General features: G+C 50.1%; 1 protein-coding gene across 3 annotated transcripts; it reads right to left on the reverse strand.

The window, feature by feature from the left end:
* Positions 1-1299: 1299 nt before the first annotated feature.
* On the reverse strand, positions 1300-20405 carry LOC122919505 (coiled-coil domain-containing protein 120-like). 3 transcript variants are annotated; one of them, XM_044268572.1, is made up of 11 exons: positions 20337-20405; positions 15489-15537; positions 12659-12731; positions 11420-11553; positions 9932-10048; positions 6936-7176; positions 6802-6852; positions 6557-6719; positions 5311-5412; positions 4100-4978; positions 1300-2228 (listed from the first exon to the last, which is right to left on the reverse strand). In XM_044268572.1, exons 3-11 carry the CDS (start codon positions 12693-12695, stop codon positions 2120-2122), a joined length of 1833 nt encoding a protein of 610 aa, XP_044124507.1. In that variant the 5' UTR covers positions 12696-12731; positions 15489-15537; positions 20337-20405; the 3' UTR covers positions 1300-2119. The 3 variants fall into 3 exon arrangements, with proteins under 3 accessions (XP_044124507.1, XP_044124508.1, XP_044124509.1); XM_044268573.1 differs by having other exon boundaries at positions 20359-20384; XM_044268574.1 differs by lacking the exon at positions 15489-15537 and having other exon boundaries at positions 20337-20393.
* Positions 20406-22852: the final 2447 nt, after the last annotated feature.

A 22852-nucleotide genomic window follows, 5' to 3' on the forward strand; every position in this document is an offset into this window, starting at 1 on the left:
AGAATAGTGAGTGCAGCTCTGGAGTATAATACAGGATGTAACTCAGGATCAGTACAGGATAAGTAATGTATGTACACAGTGACTGCACCAGCAGAACAGTGAGTGCAGCTCTGGAGTATAATACAGGATGTAACTCAGGATCAGTACAGGATAAGTAATGTATGTACACAGTGACTGCACCAGCAGAATAGTGAGTGCTGCTCTGGAGTATAATACAGGATGTAACTCAGGATCAGTACAGGATAAGTAATGTATGTACACAGTGACTGCACCAGCAGAATAGTGAGTGCAGCTCTGGAGTATAATACAGGATGTAACTCAGGATCAGTACAGGATAAGTAATGTAATGTACACAGTGACTGCACCAGCAGAATAGTGAGTGCAGCTCTGGAGTATAATACAGAATGTAACTCAGGATCAGTACAGGATAAGTAATGTATGTACACAGTGACTGCACCAGCAGAATAGTGAGTGCAGCTCTGGAGTATAATACAGAATGTAACTCAGGATCAGTACAGGATAAGTAATGTATGTACACAGTGACTGCACCAGCAGTACTGGCATAGCTATAGGGGTCGCAACACTTACAGTTGTGACCAGGCCCCAAGCCAGGGGAGCCCAGAGGGCCCCTTTTGCCAGGGGTACTGTACTTTTCCCTTTATAAGATGCACTGCATCTTATAAAGGGTATATTAGTGAGCGCTTCCATTATGGGAGCACTCACTAGTATGCAGGGAGTGAAGCGCTGTACTTACCCCTCCTCCTGCTTGCTCTTCTCAGGTCCCGCGCTGCTGTCTCCTGTCTGCCTGCAGCGTCAGGACATACAGAGCGCACTGTGAAATGACGCTGCAGGCAATCAGGTGACTGTGCAGCGCGGGCCCCAAGAAAAGAAGAGAACAGGGGAGAATGCCGGACCAGGAGAGGGAAGTTAATTTATTCATTTTTGTGTGATCTGAGGTCTGATATAGGGGTCTGAGGGTCTGGTCTAATATGGGGGTCTGGAAGTCTGGTCTAGGGTCTGATATGGGGGTCTGGAGGTCCAGGATTAATAAACTAGGGGCTAATGCTATTTATGCAGTTGTCCACAATCTTCACAGCGGCTGCGAGCAGTGTCCGTACCGCCACATACCATGCCTCTTCACCACGGCCATACTAGTCACTGCTGTGGGATCTAAAAATCGAGCATGTATTTCATGGCTGGATGATGAGAGTATTGAATTCTGGACATCCCCTTTAAGACTGCTCCTGTGACCTGACATTTCTATAGGTGAAGATGACAAATTACATTTTTTTTTTTCCATTTCATCATTTATTGTTAAATCGTCCCAACCAATAACAAATTAAGGTCCCGCCCCCACGGACCCGACAAAATGTCCGCTTTGTACATATTGCACAGTGTTATCCAGTCACAACTCAGTGTTAGTAACAGTTAAAAGTAACCACAAGATATGACAACGTCCGGCCATTTATATATTTTTTCTTGCGATGATCCAAACTGATCGGAGGCAGCGAGTCCAGCTCGGCCCCCCGTCCACCCCGGGGCGAGACCTCCGCCCGCCCCGTCATCTCTCTCCAGTGTCTCTTCTTCTAAGATTCAGCGTGAAGACAGCAATAGCCAGATATACAGTAGGGAGGGTCTGGGAGCGCTGTGATAGCAAGTAGTCACCCGCTGAGCTCTGCTACATCCTTTTGAAGGTCATGGCTCCTAGCGAGATAAGCGGCGGCTTCATTAAAGTGTCCGTAGGGAAATCTTTCTTCACTGCGGGAGAGGGACGCCGGCGACTGTACAGAACACGTAATAGCCGAGCGAGACATAGAACCGTCCTATAGATAATACAACCCCCGCCAGGGAGGCACGTCATACTTGGCGAAAAAATACGGAACAGTCCCCCTGCAGCAAAACAAATCTCTCTCTCTGCGCAAATTCGAGGGGGTACTTATTGCACAAGAGGCAAGGACGGACATCGGAGCCTCTGGATCCGCCGCGGATCCTTCCGCGTCCTGCTCCACTCACGCTGGTTCATTGCTGCAGAACCGTCGGTGGAGGATTTTGGGGGTTCTCTCCCTTGGAAGATCGGTCTTCGTGCGGGTGCATCCCTTGCAGGATCGGGGTTCCAGTGTCAGACTAAAGTCCCGGGCGGCGTGCCCTCAGTCGACCGCTGTCCTTGCGTCCGGTTCAGCGCGGTCGACTGGTTGTACAATTCTTCGTCAACGTACTCTGTAAAGTGTCTGGTGAAGCAGCCAGTGATAGATGGGGTGGGGGAGGGGTGTCGTGTGTGTGGCGTGGCATCATTGGGGGTGCATTGCGTTGGAATGAGGAGCGTTTTGGCGGAAAAGCAAGAAGATAGAAGAAGGGGGGGGGGTTAAAGTTTGTGTGTGCCGTGGAATATGCGATGGGTGGAGGTGCGATATGGCGGAGGGGGGAGCAAGATGGAGGACAGGAAAGAAGGGGGGGGGGGGGGGGGGGGGAAGCAGAAACAAGGCATTAGAAAATTACAAAGCGGCTCAAATCTACTGAGAATGCAAAGTGTAGCCCCACGCTGGCCGTCTCCTACCGCTAGTGATGACCAATATGGCCGCCAGTACTGCTGCCACAGGCTTAGCGACCAACCGGAGCATAGTCTTGGATAGTAAATCGCATACCAGGACATAGAGCGGTAGGATAAGGTATATAGGAGCCTTGGAAAGCTGGGTGACTACAGCATGGGAGCAGAGACGGACCTGGGCGCAAACGGTATACAGTAGGTTATAATGGCGGCCATCTTGGTTGTCGCCCAGCTTTCCCACAGACAGAGCGCTCACTTGGCGGTTCATGGTTATGAAGCACAGGGGATAATAAGGTCTGTATCCTGGGAAGGTCCCTGGACGCGGCGGGGCCACACTTTGCAAGGTACAAAAACACAAAGCAATTCTAGCACAAAAAGAGAGGTTTCAGATATAATGTCAGGGTGAGGAGCGTCCCCCCTGTGCCGTCAGTACAGGGGGGGGGGGGGGGGGGCAGGGTCCAATAGCAACCAGTGTGCCGCTATCATTTTCCAGTCTGCCTTAAAGTGGCGACAGATGCAGTCACAGCGCCATAGGGCACGATGACCGGGTCCTAGCACTAAAATCTCAACAAACAACAACAATAAAAAGTCCCAATTGATCCACATGTCCATCTTCACACACCATTGTACACAGTGACTGCACCAGCAGAATAGTGAGTGCAGCTCTGGAGTATAATACAGGATGTAACTCAGGATCAGTACAGGATAAGTAATGTATGTACACAGTGACTGCACCAGCAGAATAGTGAGTGCAGCTCTGGAGTATAATACAGAATGTAACTCAGGAGCAGTGCAGGATAAGTAATGTATGTACACAGTGACTGCACCAGCAGAATAGTGAGTGCAGCTCTGGAGTATAATACAGGATGTAACTCAGGATCAATAAGTAAAATAAATATACAATGGTGTTCAAAGATGGAGATACAATGTAGATGTTGCGATTGGATGCTATGGGCAACACTGCTTAATCCTCAATATCCTCCAGTATTACAGCTTAAAGGGTTTGTCCCACGAAAGATATTCTGCAGTTTCAAACCAGCACCTGGATCTCAGTACTTTTGTAATTGCATGCAATTAAAAATTTTGTATAGCCAGTGAGCTATGCAATAAAATCTATCTGTATAGCGCCACCTGCTGTTTTTTTTAGTTTTTATTTCTTTGTCCTGCTCACTCAGAAGGCTGCACATGCTCAGTTCCATCCTTCAACTGCCTCCTGAGCTGTGAGAAGGAGAGAGAGCTGCAGCAGAAAGGACACGTCCCTGAGCTGTCAGCTTGATACAAGTACCTCCAAAGAGAATAGAGAGCTGACGCCCTACCAGACAGAAATATTAGCTTACTGCAGACGCGAGGCCGGAAGCTGTAATACTGGAGAGCCCCTTTAATATAAAGACCTCTGCATAACATTATATGTGAAACGCGTTTGGCCTGGACAGAAAAAAGTGAAGGTTATAATATCACAGAAGCTGTAGTGTAATAAAACTAACGCCTGAGCGGAGCTCGAAGGACCAGAGAGGATCTGAATTCGGCGGTGGCTTCTAGTAGAGAATTTCATACCTGCCATGCATTGGGGCCCCAGTGAAACTGATGGAGTGTGGAAGGGGGGATCCAGCCTGATAGTGTCCATCGTTGTACCCGGGGCGATAGTATCGCTGATATTGCATGTGAGGAGGGATAGGGCCCCTTTGCACGCCAGCAGGGGCTGCTGAATTGCGAAGATACCAGTCCCGTAGTCCCTCCAGAGCCAAAGCTTTATGCACATGCCTCTCCATCGTCTCGGGTGGCGGAGCCCGTGGTTGGCTCCGAGAACGTGGGCCCGGATGGGAAACCTGAGGAGTAGGGCGTGGTTGGAAGCAGTCGGTGTGCCAAGGTTGCTGGAAATGGGAAGTATCAGTCAAATGGGGGCCACACGACTTGTTGCGGGAAACATTCCTGCGCTGCTGCGTTTCAGCACGGCTCCGTAATGCTGGACTTCCTGGATACCCATCATAATAGCCATCCCGTCGCGAGTAATGGCTGCTGCTGCCGTCAGGATCTGCCCACCACGGAGCCTCAGGTTCCACCCACCAGTGACCATCAGGTTCCACCCACCCTCGCTGCTGCTGCTGCTGCCGTTCCATGTAATAATCCAGCAGGATGTCTTCGTAAGGAAGCCGAGGATTGGAGTTAGGTGTCCGGGGGTCTGGAGATCTCGCCCCTCGTTGCTGGTGGTGAGAGGGCACTGTGCCAGGCTGTGGGCGCTCGCTGAGGGCTTCAGAACTTTTGAAGGAAGGTTTTCCCTGGGTCTCTGTAGGAGGGGGTCTCTCGATTAAAGCTTCTGAGCTGTTGCTGCGCCGACTCCGTGCCGAATGGACGTTGGGGCGATCGCTGGGGAAGCCCACCTGAGAGTCCTGACTACCAGTCCATTGTCTCTGAGATAATCCGGAGCCGTCTGACCTGGAAGGTGAAGGATCGGCAATTAGTATGACAGCAAGAGGTGGGCAATGTGAGACTTAACCTGGCCATAGTTGCCAGCGGAGCCCTTCCCCGTACACATGCATGCACGGTTTGGGCAATAAGACACTGCCAGACTTGTCTGACAGCAGCTTATCTTATTTGAGAACAAAGGATCGGGCATGTTGAAATTCACCATTGGCGCCATGGTGAGTCAGTCCTGACAAAAAAAATCGGCAGTTTCGGCCAATAGCAGGATGCCAGGCCGGGATACCACGGACCGCTCACGTTTGTGTTCCACGGCCGTGTGTATTCCACCTAATTCTTAAACCTACCTTATAGCAGAACTGCTGCAGGCGTTCCGACTCAGTATGGGGGTAGCGGGGACACTCCGGCCCTCTAGACTGGACAGACTCCGAGGAAACGACCGACTGGGACTGTGGGTGGGAAAAATAAAAAGCCATCAATGAAACAAAACCACTGCTGTATATAAAGCAGGATTTGCGATCACTGACTGGGCAGGATTATACAGTATATGAGCTCATTCACATAACTGCGCCGTGTTTTGCGGTCGACAAAACGCGGATGCTGCCGTGTGCGTTCCACAATTTGCAGATCTGAACGGGTAGCCCGTTATAGAAATGCCTTTTCTATCTTCTTTGTGGGGCCACGAAATGGAGCAACAAATTTGTCCGCATCTTTCGCGGCCCCATTGAAATGAATGGGGCCGCACTCGTTCTGCAAAATTACGGACCCATTCATATGGTCGTGTGCATCAGCCCTAAATGGAAGAGAGTATAGGCTACAGCCAAGCATCTGCACCATCCACCTCCATTCTACTCCTCTGGTCCTGCCATCATTTAAAGGAGTTATCCAGCAAATGGCAATGAAGACCTATCCTCAGAGAAGGTCATTATCATCATATCAGCGGGGGCCTGAGTTCTGGCACCCCTGCTGGGAGCCAAGGTTCTCGCCAGAGCTCTGGTGAACGCTTAGGGCTCCCAGAAGCTTACCAAGCACAGCACCCTCCATCGTATAGTGGCCGTGTGTGGTACTGCAGCTCACACCCATTCACTTCAATGGGGCCGAGCTGCTCCTAGGCCACGTGACCGATGTACGTTAACAGAACATGGCCTAGGAAGAGGTGATCTTCTAACAGCTGATCAGCAGGGATCCCAGGTGTCGGACCACCGCCAATATGATATTAATGACCTTTCCTGAGGAGAGGTCATCAATATTATTTCCTGGATAACCCCTTTAACGTGGATTTTCAATGTCTGATTGTGGAGGGCCCGACCCCTGGTATCTCCAACCGTGAACCCTTTTACTGCCGTAACCAACACAGCACTGCGCTCATCCAATAGCTAAAATAGGGTTGAGCTGCAGTACCAAAAACAACCACATGGACATGTGTAGTGACGTGACTGGTTTGTTTTGCCAATTGACAGGCGTGAGATAACGGCTGACTGACGGCCTATCTTGACCATATGCTGGATCCTCTGATTAAAGCCTCGGAGCAGCCCCCCTGGCCTTCTCACCCGATTGCACCTCAGGCCGACCGTCCTAGCCCAACGCTCTCACCTTGCTGCACTGGCCATGGAGTTACGCCGGTTGTGGACCTCACAGTACAGCTCTACAGGCGACGCCTTCCATCCAACCCTTCTCTCTGGACTACTGGAGACAGCCCGGGAATGTTCAGACAGTCGCGGGGGAGACGGACGCATTCCGGACGACAGAACGTCATCTGCAGGAGAAGAGCGCAGGAGTTACTTACACCTTCTCCACAACGTCCCGTAACGTCCTCAACAAGTCAGTAATGGTCTCACCGTGGCTGGCGCTCTCCGACAACGAGCTGCATTCTGATTGGTACGCCTCATCTGCAACAGAAAGAGAACAAACCATCATAGGACGTGACCTTAGTAGTGCGAGACCACCAGAGATAAGTGCGGCGCCCACTTACCCAGCAGACTGTGTGGCACTCTGTGCGTGGGTCTCAAGCCCAGCTTCCTGCGCAGGTTGTTACTCTGCTCCTCTAATTCCTGCAGTCTACGCAGTGCATCCAGATACACAAGCCGCCGCTTCCTGCGCTGCTCCAATGTCAGCTCCGCACTCTGCTCAGCTGCCAAACTCAGCTTCCGGGCCGCCTCTGCCATCTGCAGCTGCAGAGAGAAGTCCCTCTCCAACCGCTCCAGCTGTACCTCCTGCAAAAAAATATAAAAACAATATAATATAATAAATATATATATCCCCATTTGTACTGCGAGGATGCAGTGCAGACCAAGGCGGCTGTCAGAGCATACTAGGAGTTGTAGTTTCACAACAGGAACATGCTGGAGACCACACCCAGGGCTTGTTGTAACCTATATACTGTCACAGCTGCAATTCCACAATCAGCCAGTAGGTGGCAGTCATGAATCTCAATCCTTCATTATCTATTATACAGACGTGGACAAAATTGTTGGTACCCTTTGGTCAATGAAAGAAAAAGTCACAATGGTCACAGAAATAACTTTAATCTGACAAAAGTAATAATAAATTAAAATTCTATAAATGTTAACCAATGAAAGTCAGACATTGTTTTTCAACCATGCTTCAACAGAATTATGTAAAAAAATAAACTCATGAAACAGGCATGGACAAAAATGATGGTACCCCTAACTTAATATTTTGTTGCGCAACCTTTTGAGGCAATCACTGCAATCAAACGCTTCCTGTAACTGTCAATGAGACATCTGCACCTCTCAGCAGGTATTTTGGCCCACTCCTCATGAGCAAACTGCTCCAGTTGTGTCCGGTTTGAAGGGTGCCTTTTCCAGACTGCATGTTTCAGCTCCTTCCAAAGATGCTCAATAGGATTGAGGTCAGGGCTCATAGAAGGCCACTTTAGAATAGTCCAATTTTTTCCTCTTAGCCATTCTTGGGTGTTTTTAGCGGTGTGTTTTGGGTCATTGTCCTGTTGCAAGACCCATGACCTGCGACTGAGACCAAGCTTTCTGACACTGGCTAGTACATTTCTCTCTAGAATTCCTTGATAGTCTTGAGATTTCATTGTACCCTGCACAGATTCAAGACACCCTGTGCCAGACGCAGCAAAGCAGCCCCAGAACATAACAGAGCCTCCTCCATGTTTCACAGTAGGGACAGTGTTCTTTTCTTGATATGCTTCATTTTTTCGTCTGTGAACATACAGCTGATGTGCCTTGGCAAAAACTTCGATTTTTGTCTCATCTGTCCACAGGACATTCTCCCAGAAGCTTTGTGGCTTGTCAACATGTAGTTTGGCATATTCCAGTCTTGCTTTTTTATGATTCGTTTTCAACAATGGTGTCCTCCTTGGTCGTCTCCCATGTAGTCCACTTTGGCTCAAACAACGACGGATGGTGCGATCTGACACTGATGTTCCTTGAGCATGAAGTTCACCTTGAATCTCTTTAGAAGTCTTTCTAGGCTCTTTTGTTACCATTCGGATTATCCGTCTCTTAGATTTGTCATCAATTTTCCTCCTGCGGCCACGTCCAGGGAGGTTGGCTACAGTCCCATGGATCTTAAACTTATGAATAATATGTGCAACTGTACTCACAGGAACATCTAGTTGCTTGGAGATGGTCTTATAGCCTTTACCTTTAACATGCTTGTCTATAATTTTCTTTCTGATCTCTTGAGACAGCTCTTTCCTTTGCTTCCTCTGGTCCATGTCGAGTGTGGTACACACCATATCACCAAACAACACAGTGATTACCTGGAGCCATATATATAGGCCCAATGGCTGATTACAAGGTTGTAGACACCTGTGATGCTAATTAGTGGACACACCTTGAATTAACATGTCCCTTTGGTCACATTATGTTCTGTGTTTTCTAGGGGTACCATCATTTTTGTCCATGCCTGTTTCATGAGTTTATTTTTTTACATAATTCTGTTGAAGCATGGTTGAAAAACAATGTCTGACTTTCATTGGTTAACATTTATAGAATTTTAATTTATTATTACTTTTGTCAGATTAAAGTTATTTCTGTGACCATTGTGACTTTTTCTTTCATTGACCAAAGGGTACCAACAATTTTGTCCACGTCTGTAATTTATAAAAAAAAATAAAAAATTGTAATATCGGCCAACTGGTCTATAATACTCCAGATCCGAGGAGGACGAACAACAACGCGATTAGGAGTGAGCCTCAAGGTCATCCACAGAGTTTTCTACCAAGGACGGGCTGCGGGACCCTAAACGAGCACCTGACGTGATTGGAAGCAAGCCATGTTCATTCAGATGCAGCAAGAGTTTCACTGTCAGTCTGAGATCTCTGCTCTTCCTGCTGGAAGCAACAGCTGGATTTGGCTCTCTGGTGGAGAGAAAAAACACACACACACACACAATCCTAGGCGTGAGGAATCACCGTAGCGGTATTAAGGGGGTTTTATAGGTGTCAAATATTGATAATTTATCCTCCTGATAAGTCATCAATATCAGAGCGGCAGGGGGTCCGACACCAGAGACCCCCGCTGCTCTGCTGTTTGAGGATGCACAGCGCCGTCCATCGTTTAGTGGCTGTGCTTGGTATTGCACCCCATGAGCATTCACTTGAACGGGACTGAGCTGCGCAAAGGCCACGTGTCCTATGACATCACTGGACTAGGAAGGGACCGCAGCTTTCAATGGTGCGTCGCAACCTCTTCAAACAGCTGATCGGAGGGAGTGGCGGCTGTCGGACCCCCACCAAGGGGTCCTGAGGACAGGCCGTCAATATCAGGACCTTGGAAAACCCCTTTAATGTACCAGTAGCTGGAGCGCAGTTAGTTGCTCGGTTTTCAATGGTGCTATGGGCTTTGTATAGAGCAGCAGGGGCATCTAGTCAGAGGATCGTGGTCTCCTGTTCTGGTGGGGGGGGCGGCTATCGGTTAGACCCCCACTGATCAAGCCTCTCTCACCTGACGTCTTGTAGACCCTGCATCTACTCACCTCTGCTCTGGTTACAGTGGATGCGCTCACTCGAAATGCCCTCTGTCTCTTTGTCACGATTGGGGGTCTCTCGCCATACTCCAAGGGGTACTCCGGGGGGACCTGCCCCGTCAGTTCCTAAAGAGGAGAATAATGGGGCACAGGTCAGTACTGGATTAGGAGAGCCATAGGGGACTGTGCACACAGGCAGCCCTATGTCACGGCAGCGGGGGCAGGGATCATGGCTGGGTGCACACAGGGATAAGCCGCCATGCTGTGTCAGTGCGTCACTGCTACCTGACAACCTGCTCTGCGGCTGCTGATGTCAGCCTCACCTGCCGGCCATCTATGTGTATGGGGTCTCCCGGCTTTTCCCTGACAGAGTCGGAGGAAGGATTCTGCTGCTGGATTTTAACAATTTGTTCTCCTGGAAGATAAGCCACAGCCAGAGGTGTCTGACAGCAGTTTTCTCCCCTCTCCTTATTGGCAACACATGCATGCTCAGCCCAGCCCAGTATGCATGTGTATTGGGGAGTCAGGATAGAGAGCTGTTGACCTTAAGAAGACAATACCCTTTAGACAGCATTTGGCCCATGCCTATCCCTCCCGGCCTCTTTGTACACATGCATGCACAGGTCGGCCATGCATGCGTGTGTTCTGCAGGGGAGAGGGGAGAAAGTAGCAGTCAGACACCTCTGCCGATGGCTTATCTGCCCTGAGAACCAATGGATTGGGCATGTTGAAATCCAACAGCCTCATTCCCCCCACCCCTAACACTGGAGAAGACCCCCCATACACATTAGATGGTCAGCCGGTCCCACTGAGACCTTTAAAAGGGACAGTAAGCCCGTTATCTTATCTCCAGTGAATGTTCTCTATTGCTCCCTGTTATCAGCCATTTTCTGCCAGACAGGAAGTCCGGACAAATCCCTGCCCCCGGGACCCCCATATGTGCATGTAACAGCTGCAGGGCTCCGAAAGTGACGGCCGGCCGCTGCTGGGAGTGACAAATACCCCCAGGACGATCGTCACCTCCCTCCCCCCCAGTAGGCAGCGTGTGAACTGGAAGTTTGGAGGCTTTTGTGACAGGTATCATCTTTTGCGTTTCCTGTGTGCACAGGAGCACGCCCCCCCCCCCCCCTCCACACCAGTAAGTGACCCATTACTTACAGAGGGGCCTGGTACTGACCGCCCCCCACACCAGTAAGTGACCCTTTACTTACAGAGGGGCCTGGTACTCACCGCCCCCCACACCAGTAAGTGACCCATTACTTACAGAGGGGCCCTGGTACTCACCGCCTCCTACACCTGTATGTGACCTATTACTTACAGAGGGGCCTGGTACTGACCGCCCCCCCACACCAGTAAGTGACCCATTACTTACAGAGGGGCTCTGGTACTCACCGCCTCCTACACCTGTATGTGACCTATTACTTACAGAGGGCCCCAGTACTCACCGCCCCCCACACCATTAAGTGACCCATTACTTAGAGGGGCCCCAGTACTCACCGCCTCCTGCAGGCACAGCCGCCGCAGCTCATTGACTTTCTGTCTCAGCGACTCCTGGAGGTCTCGCTGCTTCTCTGACAGGTCGGAGATCAGGTGGGCTCTCTGCTTAGAGGAGGCGTCCAGCAGGGCACCACCTGCGGAGATATATGGTCATATAGATCACACGAGGAGTCACAATCACCCTGGTTATAGACATCTCACAGGATCCCGCCATCACAGTGAATATAAGGAAAACTGGCAATGGTAGTGCCTGTGCCCCCACCATATAAGACATTAATAATACTGCCATATACTGTCTAAGTAACAGTACCATACAGTGCCCAGACACCACCATACAGGGCACTAATAATACTGCCATATACTGCCTAAGTAACAGTACCATACAGTGCCCAGACACCACCATACAAGGACATTAATAATACTGCCAAATACTTCCTTAAGTAACTACCATATAGTGCCCAAATACTACCATAGAATGAACTAATAATATTACCATATAGCCTCAAGATAACAGAACTTTACAGTTCCCAAATAGAAGGCAATAATAATACTGCCATATAGCCCCCTAAACATAATGGGGACGGCTATAAATATTGCCGAGTGGGCGGCACTACTCCTAGACGGTGCACCCCTCCTAATACGAGGCACCTACTCACCCACCCTAATACGCCCTCCAAGCTAAACCGGCATGTAGTGAGCGGTGCTCACACTTGCGGTGACTTGTTCCCGTCCTCACTCACAACCCCCAGATGCCGATAACAATCTGAGAGCAGCACAACAGCTGGCAGCATGGAATTCCTGCACTCCCCGTGTGTGGAGCAGCAGGGGTGCGGTATACAGGCGGGTATATAGCTCCATACAGAGGAAAAGCAGAAATCTGGGGTGTGACAACTTTGGGGGAGCCGTTAATCGGGTCCAGCTGCACCCACAGATGTAGTATATCCCTGGAGGGGGGGGGGGGGGGGGCATTATCTCAGCTTCGAGGCCTGGGGCTATGGATTGTATATAGAAAGGCAGTATGTGCACTGAGGGGCGGTTTTTCGAGATTCCCTCCATACTCGGCCTTAGCACACAGAGAGCCCGATCAGCTGCGTTTGGCGGCCATACTGGACTCAAACATGGCTGATACAGGACAGTGGATACCAGACGGGGGGGGGGGGGGGGGTCGTCAACCACAGAGCAGATCAATGGCGGGTGTAAATGGACATATAGTTTATACCCCCATATAGTGCACTTTACCTGACGTGGCGATGCTGCAGGGACCTTTCACCTCCATATTTGTTCTGGAGCTCCTACCAGCGCTGAGGGAAGCCTGGAGAGATAAGAGAGCGGTCAGAGGAAGGGGAACTACAGCGCCGCATATAGTACACACATATACATAATCTATATACAACCGTACTATAGACCACCCTCAACCCCCGCACCGTGCTCTCCCCTGCAGAGCTGGCTTCTGCCAGGTCAATAGAAATGAGGAATGAAAGGAGATTGATGGGGGAGGGGGGAGGAAAAGTTCCAGCACCAATAAACTTCTGAAAGGACCCCCCCCCCCCCCCCCCAGACACCAAATGCCTGATGTCAAAGGAACGAAAACACCAACTCCAAGGACATCTGCTTCACAGATAAGAGCGGCGTCCGGACCATGCAAATCCAACCTTAAATTTCGATGTGCCATACAGTGTACTAGTAATACTGTCATATAGTGCCCAAGTAACAGTGCCATACAGTGCCCAAATACCACCATACAAAGCACTAGTAATACTGCCATATAATGCCTCAGTAACAGTGCCATACAGTGTACAAATACCACCAGTAATACTGCCATATAATGCCTCAGTAACAGGGCCATACAGTGTACAAATACCACCAGTAATACTGCCATATAATGCCTCAGTAACAGGGCCATACAGTGTACAAATACCACCAGTAATACTGCCATATAATGCCTCAGTAACAGTGCCATACAGTGTACAAATACCACCAGTAATACTGCCATATAATGCCTCAGTAACAGGGCCATACAGTGTACAAATACCACCATACAAAGCACTAGTAATACTGCCATATAATGCCTCAGTAACAGGGCCATACAGTGTACAAATACCACCATACAGGGCACTAGTAATACTGCCATAGTGTGCAAAGGTAACAGGGCCATACAATGTACAAATACCACCATACAAGTCACTAGTAATACTGCCATATAGAGCCTAGGTAACAGTGCCATACAATGTACAAATACCACCATACAAGGCACTAGGATACTGCCATAGTGTGCATAGGTAACAGGGCCATACATTGTACATATACCACCATACAAGGCATTAATAAAACTGCCATATAGTGACTAATAAGACTGCCTAGGTAGACCAGGAGTCTACAACTACAACTCCCAGCATGCACATTCTCCACTGAAGTGAAAAGAGCCTGCTGGGAGAGGAAGGCTGCCTTTGTTGCCCCTAGCAACCAATCACAGAGCAGCTTTCATTTCAGATCTGGCTGTGGTAAAATGAAAGCTGTGCTGTGATTGGTTGCTATGGGCAACAAAGGTAGATTTCCTTTCTCTGACTGAGGTCGATGGGCATCCTCTGTGCCAGGGGCCGTGCAGCTTCCTCTCCCCCGGTGTTACCATGCCAAAGGTCACAGCTGAATCACCGAGCGGTCGGCATCCCTGTCACTGCAAACAAACACGTAATCCTGTGTAACAAGCCGGGGATTGTGTACGTCGCCGGCGTCACCCGGGATCTGCGGGTCCTGAGCCTCTGATCTCATACAGGAGGTTTGACAACATGCCTGTCACTCATTAACACAATACAGACCATTGTCCGCGCCGCTACCTGCAGAATGCGCTCTCCTCAAATTGCACTACAAATAAATTTAAAGGGGTGGTCACAGGTAAGAAAAACATGGCTGCTTTCCGCTAAAAACATCGCCACCCCTGTGCACAGGTTGTGTCTGGTGTTGCCGCTCAGCTCCAACCTGCAATTGTGCACACAACCTGTAACCATGGGTGGCGCTGTTTCTGAAAGAAAACAGCCGTGTTGTATCTAATCCTGGACAACCCCTTTAATTTAAAGGGGTTGTTGAGCATTAGAAAAACATGGCTACTTTCTTACTAAATGAGTGCCACCCCTGTCCACAGGTTGTGTGCAGTATTGCAGGTCGGTCTGACTCCAATGGAGCTGAGCGGCGATAGACACAACCTGTGCACAGGGGTGGCGCTGTTTTGTGTAAAATAAAATAAAATAAAAAAGCAGTCCTAGACAACCCCTTTAAAAGATGGCGTATAAAATTAGGATACGGCATTGCTTTATAGTTGTAGGGGCCCGAACTCTGGGACCCCCAGCGATCCTGTGAATGGAGGGGGACACAGCTCTGGTGTACAGCTCCTGCGCCTTCAGAGCAGCGCTCACGGCCACTTGGCTGTGCAGGGCATTGCAAGCTCCACACTCCCTTTAAGGCCTCTTGCACACAAATGTGTGCGCCTCGTGGCCGTGCTGCGGGCCGCAATGCACAAACACCGACCGTGGGGCAGCCGCAGCGGATCGCGGACCCATTCACTTTAATGGGTCCGCGATCCGCCCGTTCCGCAAAAAGATAGAACATGTCCTATCTTTTTGCGGAATGGAAGTAAGGGATGAAACCCCACAGAAGCACTCCGTAGTGCTTCCGTTCCGCATCTCCGGACCCATTCAAGTGAATGGGTCCGCCACCGTGATGCTGAATGCACACGGAACGGCGCCCCGTATATTGCGGGTCTGCAATATGGCCACGGAGCGTGCACACGTTCGCGTGAAAGAGGCCTGAGTGATGCCTGTACGGTAGGCGGTTGGGCCGCCGTTGTGCAGTGAAGGGGGATGCTGTGGTCTCTTAAAGGGGTTGTTCCATTACGGTCACATGTCATTTAGCCTTGTCCCTTTAAATCAGGCCCAGGCAGCCCTAATGGCTGGCACCCAGCTTTCCCAGAAACGGACCTCCGATTTTAGCGGCAGTGTGAATGGGCACCTACCCAGCTGCCGGATCACCGTTTATCCCCCCCCCCCCCTTGGGCGGCCATATTCCCTTTTCTTACCGTTTGGGGCCCAGCAGACAGCCATTCACCTCGCAACGCCGCCCCAAATCTGAAATCAAGACAGAGAAGACCCATCAATAAGAGGTGGCACTTTAAAAAAATTTAAATAGATGGCCGTAACGCAGTAATACTGTGGGTGACCAAGCAGAGCCGAGTCAGTCAGCACTGCAGAGCCGAGCAGGTGACACAGCAGTGCAATATCAGAAGGTGTCTATAACTGGCATCAAATTAAGCGCAATGACAAACTCAGCTCTGCTACATCTTTATTTACTATTCTATTGGATATGACCACCCTTATGGCTCCCGTAAGGGTTGTCCTAGGGGCAAGGTGAACAGGTGGCGGCACAATCTCAACAGATGCCCTTGGTTGCAGTCGTCACTGCGCCAGTTCACATGTACGTGCGGTGCCCGGCGCCTTACGTAACATACAGTAAAGTTATCTGAAGGACGGGTTGTACGGAGTCGCCCGGTGATTCACCAGGGCAGGTCACCGCAGCGGAGGAGGGGGGCAAATAGTTTTCAGAGTATAAATAACAGGCTGTGGCCACTGCGATGATGTCATCAGAGCGGCAATTATACGCTTATAATAATCACACTCCCCGCCTGGTGATCGAGCGGACACACCTAGGGCAGCCGCACAGCGCCGGGCCCCTGACAACCCCGCTGACAGCCGTAGAGGGACTAGACTTTATTGACATTACTATAGCGGTAGATCTGCGGTTTTCCTGGTAGGATCAGATCCGGACTGACGGGTACGGTATTATTTAAAGACACAAGACTGACAGCTCACAGGCCAGCCCGCTCCCGGTTGTAGAACCATTTTCTAACTGACGACCCTGGAGCCCTTTAAATGTAAATTGCACCTGTGTCTCTATGGACAGACATCCCTGGGCGGGTGCCAGGAGCCCGGGCAATCTCTAGGCGGGCGCCAGGAGTCGGGCGCTGGGCCTGTAGATTTCACAGCGATACCAGTCTAGGCGATAGATACGTAACCCTCTGGCTCACAGTCGTGTCATTCTCCGCCGCTATCTGATGTCATCACTGCTACATCCCGGGTAGTACAGGTAATGATGACATCATCAGGTGTGACAGGGTCGCCCAGAAATGCACCACTTCCTGTGACCTGAGGCCATTGCACTGCACCATTCTAGTGCTGTGTGGTTCTGAAGCTGTATCACACATGACAGACTTAGATACATCATATCAACAGACAGTATCACAGGATAGGCTTAGATACACCAACTTCTATGACAGTATCCATATGATAGGCTTAGATACATGGGATCAGCAGATAGTATCACATATGACAGGCTACGTTACACCAGCTCTGCAGTCATTTTATACCGTCACACACCATAGGCTTAGATACACTGGCTTTGAAGTCAGTATCACACATAACAGGCTTTGATACACACGCTCATCAGACAGTATCACTCATAAGCTTAGATACACCAACACATCAGACAGTATAACGCATCGACTTAGAAGCTCCAGGTCACCAAACACTACCACACATGATAGTCTTAGATACAGAGACAGTATCAAACGTAATAGGTTCAGATACACCCGCTCAGCAGGCAGTATCACGCATCACAGGCTTAGATACGTGAGCTCATCAGACAGTACCACAGATGACAGGATTAGATACACTAGCATCACACAAGGCAGGTTCACAATCACAGTATCACACATGACAAGCTTAGATACACCCGCTCAGCATGCAGTATCACACATAACAGGCTTAGATACGCAAGCTCAGCGTGCAATATCACACATAACAGGCTTAGATACGCGAGCTCAGCATGCAGTATCACACACGACCTATGTAGATACACCAGCTCAGACAGTACCACAGATGACAGGATTAGATACACTAGCATCACAATCGCCGTATCACACATGACAAGCTTAGATACACCAGCTGTGCAGCCGGTTCTCCTGGTTAATATCCGGCCCATAAGGAAGTGTCTATAAATCCGCCCGGCTATTGCTCAATACAAGTGAGGGCAGAAGGCAGCAGTGCACCCGGCAGGTGAGGGCACACTCCCAGCACTGACTCACCCGCAGACGCTCCAGCTCCCATGCTACATACATGACCGCTTCCTGTCCTCACTGAATCCTAATGTTCTGACCCCCAGGAGGGCGGGGACACAGGACAGCAATAACCCCTGTGTGGCCCAGTGCCGGCCCATGACGTGGAGAAAAGCAGCGTCAGTATTAACCAATCACAGCACAGCTATCATTCTGCACCCTGCTCATGAAACATGCAAGCAGCGCTGTGATTGGTCACTAAGGGCAACACAGACAGCTTCCTGCCCCAAGTGGCGCTGTGATTAGTTGCCATGGGCAACGGTCACTTCCTACATTGGCCACTGCCTTCTCCTTGTTTTTCGCCCAGTAGCGGCCGGCTACGTCTGACTGGGAAAGACCCACTAGACATTCTCAAAATGGCCGCCCCCACTTTCTATAGCTGACAATTCAATGGCTGGTATCTATAGCTTGCGCATGTCAATAGGGGCCTGTTCACAAAATTGAAGTGAATGGAAACCCTTAAAGGGCCACAGCCGGTGGCGTTATTCACACCTGGGTATGGAAATGTTACTAGGGAGTCCTCAGCAGGGGGCAGGGATTTCGGGACCTCCTGTCACTGCACCCTGCCCCCTCCTGTGGCCGATAACCAGCTTTTTCTAACATGGCCGCCATTTCAGCTCCCGCAGGGGTTGTCACCCGTCTTTCCTAGAGTCCAGAAGTGCAAATCCGCCCGGAAATGACAGAGGCAAATCGTTGTATCGCCAGGCAGATTTCCGACCCCGGGAAAGCTGGGTGACAACCTGGAAATCTCCATGATAGGTCCAGTCTTGCCGCCTCCTGAGAGTCTGGGAAGGAGCGGCAGCCAAGGATGTGGCAATCGTTTCGGTTCCTGACAGACGGAGCATTGTTCTCTCAGTCGGGGTGGGGGGGGAATGCGTGTCTGAACCGCCATCTTTACACACAGGTAGGTCAGACTTTTCCAGGATAATTTTTTTTTTAAAGGGGAAGTCCACTTTTACCACTTCAGACCATTACTGTATTCCTATTGGCCCCTTTAAAAGAAGGGGGGAGGAGCATGACAAAGACTGTCTCTTGTGTTATGCTCTGCCCCCACCATCCTAGCGACCTCATAGATGTGTTTTAAAGGTGTAGATACCCCATTAAGCGCCCATCGTCATGGCAGCCCCGTCATAACTTGCTCCTCACACGTTAGTCTTTCACGCGTGACCGCACCGCTCTGGCGTGTTACACCACATGCTGCAATCTGTGACATAATCCCTCAGCGTTAATCTCCGACCCCAAGACGCCGCCATTTCCCACGGTGGACATCTGCGCGGTGCTGACCCGAACACCCCACGAGGGTAATGCAATGGTGGAAATACTCCTTAAAGGGATGCTCTGTCTTAAGGCCAGCGCAGGATCTGAAGGGGCGGGGCATGACAAGGATTCTCTCTTTGGTATAGTTTACAGGATTGCATCGTGCCCCGCCCCCTTAGGCCCATGCAAGACATGGGCAGAGTGCTCCTTTAATTAAAGGAACGGTACATCAGAAAGTGTATACAGCCACCCTGAAATGCACTTTCAGTACCTACTATTTTAGCTCCTGCAATGCTGCTTTTTAAAGGCCCGTCACCCTCGTCCGCACTTTTCTTAGGTTTATCGGTTTCTGGGAAAGCTGGGTGGCAGTTTATACAGCAAGCCTTGTCACCCAGCTTTCAGGAAAACAAGGGTGACAACCTCTGGTACCCGTCACAGCGACCATATCGGGATTGGCTGACCATGGAATTCACAGGAGGGCCAAAATGATCGCCCCAAATAGGGTGTATGGCGGGGCCTGCACAACCCGTCCGCCTGCGCCCCCCCATGTTCTCTCGTCACCTGCACCTCACCCAAATTCCTGAAAATTATATTCAGCCCCGGAGGCGGTGACATCAATTATTTTTATTATTTCCTGTATGTTAAATACTGACAACCAATATGGCCGCCAGGACACAGGCTGCCCTTTCTGACAGTAAAAAGTATATATTGGCCCTTCAAGGCCCTGGAAAAGCTGGGTCGGCCGCCCGCCAAGGCGGTATTAGTGTTGGGGGGCATGGCGGACTGCGGTATACGGGGGTGCTGTCTGACCCGCAGGGATCGTCACAAGTACATGACAGACGCCCCATATGCTGGGAGCGCTGGAAACAAGCGTAAACAGTCTGGCGGCAGGCAGATGGCGAGGTGGCAGCTTACCAATGGCGGAGGTGCCGTCTAGCCGTGCTGCGGGGCAGGCGGTGGGTGTACCCGGGTCACTGACAACCCCAATATCTGCGCAGTACACGTATATGGCGCCATGCACCCCAAAGGAACTGCCCAAACTGTGCGGCCGGTCATACCAGCACATACATGTAACAGACATAGTACACATGTATCCACAGTATATAGGGTCACAAAACATGGGAAGCAAGCATGTACATAGGATATCAGCGCACACATACGTGTTATAGCACAGTGTATAGAAAACATGACACATACAGAACATTACATATATACAACATACACAGCATTACATACATAGAACATAAACCACACACATAATACACAGCATTACACACATAGAACACACACCACTACATACACATCAGAAGCCCGATACACAGCACATACATGACACACCGGGCACATCACATACAAGACGCCAGACGGTTACATATAACATACATGACACATTGTAAACATCCGCCCGGTCCCACGTCACAGACACGGTGTCAGGCAGCCGGGGGGGCGCACAGGACCGGGCACACGGCGGTCACATGACCGGGCACAAGACGCACTCACCTCTCCGGCCGCAGGTACCAACCTGCACTCTCCGCTCACCCAGGAGCTTCCAGAGGAACACACCAACTGCACGTCCAACCCGGGGGAGCCCTGGCGTCAAGATCAAACCATTCACCACAGAGGTTGTCCTCGATCCTCCCTCCCCCAGCAGACCTGTCTGTCATTTGGTACAGTCCGACCTCAAGGTTCTGGATTCCAAAAATTCCAGGAATGAAGGATTAACCTCTTAGTCACCGCAGACGGTTCGCCTGTGTGCGCAGCCAGGTACTGGGCGTCTTTACTGCCACAGCCTGTGGGCACAGGTGCTTAACCCATTCAGTACCACAGCTTGTGGACACAGGTGCTTAACCCCTTCAGTGCCACAACCTATGGGCACAGGTGGTTAACCCCTTTAGTACCACAGGTCGTTAACTCCTTCAGTACCACGGCCTATGATCAGAGGTGGTTAGCCCATTCATTACCACCGCCTATGGGCACAGGTGCTTAACCCATTCAGTACCACAGCAAATGGGTACCGATGCTTAACTCATTCAGTACCACAGCAAATGGGTACCGATGCTTAACCCATTCAGTACCACAGCGTATGGGCACAGGTGCTTAACCCCTTTAGTACCACAGCCTATGAGCAGAGGTGGTTAACCCCTTCAATACCACAGGTGGTTAACCTATTCAGTACCACTGCCTATGGGCACAGGTGCTTAACCCATTCAGTATGAAGGCCTATGGGCACAGGTGGTTAACCCATTCAGTACCACAGCAAATGGGTACCAATGCTTGACCCATTCAGTACCACGGTGTATGGGCACAGGTGCTTAACCCATTCAGTATCACAGCGTATGGGCACAGGTGGTTAACCCATTCAGTATCACAGCGTATGGGCACAGGTGGTTCACCCATTCAGTACCATATTCAGCACTGCAGCTATACCATATATGGGCAGTACCAACAGCAGTGCACCCTGTGCTTCCTAGCTCCTGAATATAATGCCAGAACTGCAGTGTAGACTGACACACTGATGGCTTCCACAGTGCTGCCCTGTCTACATAGTCATGGAGTCCCACATTCGGGATTCTCTACAGACTCATAACTAGGCAAAATGTCCCATCAAGAGCCTGGAAAAGCTGGGTGGCATATGCAGGAGCGGATATGGCGGCCATATTGGTTGTCACTCAGCTTTCCCAGCATCAGATAAGGGAGGGAGAATTCACACGCAGCAGATTTGTCTCTGAAATCCGTGTCCTTGTCGCCAAATCAACCGAAGTCAGATGGAAGAAACTGAACTTGAGTCGCAGAATTTCAGCAACAAATCTGCCGGGTGTGAATATGTCCTAATGCGATAAATTACCCACGGCTCAATGGGTGGGCTATGTGCGGGGCGCTGGCAGTGCAGGGGTTAAGAGACACGGATTTATTTGGCTGAAGATCGAACCCAGAGGCTCATATCCTGTCCCTGTGACAGAACAGTCCGGCAGTGTCCTGAGGACAAGGGGACAGGAAGAGCCTGGGGGGGGCCTCAGTCAGGGAGGGGTTAACCCAGGTAATCTGTATTCTGCCCACGTCCAGACCACTGCCACAGGAAACCGCATCATAACTGACTGACATGCCTTAATCTATCTATCTATTATATCTATCTCACTATCTATCTATCTCCTATCTATCTATTATATCTCTCTATCCATCCACCCCAGACAGTGATGTACGGCTTCCAGCGCCTATTCCTGACTGTTATTCGTAAATTATTAAGTTTTATTAACTCTTTCTGGAGGGATGGGAAAAAAACATCAATCCCGCCATTCACTTTTTACGTGATGCATTTTGCGTTGTTCCTTTTAAAGCACAGGTCACAGGATACGGTTATTCTCTGGGTCAGCGCCTTTACAGCGATTCCAAACATGGAGGATTTTTTGAAAATGTTTTTGCCTCGCCGCCTGCCATGACCCGTCACTTTTCTTTGTTTACACTGCAGGCCGGCCTGGACCTTTATTAGGCCCTAGGCCGCCATGCCAAGACATCGAAACCCAGCAGTTTAATTTGTGGAGCGCTGATGGGAGGCAGCTCCCTCTGTAGCCACTTAGATGCAGCAGTTGCTATTGACCGTGACATCTAAGGCCTCTGTCACATGTGCAGGAAAATGTGCGATTTTTCCCTGCGAGTACAAAGCGTTTTAATGCGTTTTGCACGCGTGTGAGAAATATCGGCATGTTTGGTACCCAGACCCGAGCCCGGACTTCTTCACAGAAGTTCGGGTTTGAGATCGGTGTTGTGTAAATGTTATTATTTTCCATTATCACATGGTTATAAGGGAAAATAATAGCATTCTGAATACAGACTGCATAGTACAATAGGGCTGGAGGGGTTAAAAAATAATAATAATAATAAATTAAACTTACCTCATCCACTTGGCTCGTCTTCATTCTTCTTCTTTGAGGACCTGGGAGTAAAAGCACCTTTGGTTATGTCACTGTGCTCATCACATGGTCCATCACATGGCCCATCACCATGGTGATGGACCATGT

This window comes from Bufo gargarizans, chromosome 9 (assembly GCF_014858855.1).
Source record: "Bufo gargarizans isolate SCDJY-AF-19 chromosome 9, ASM1485885v1, whole genome shotgun sequence".
NCBI lineage: Eukaryota > Metazoa > Chordata > Amphibia > Anura > Bufonidae > Bufo > Bufo gargarizans.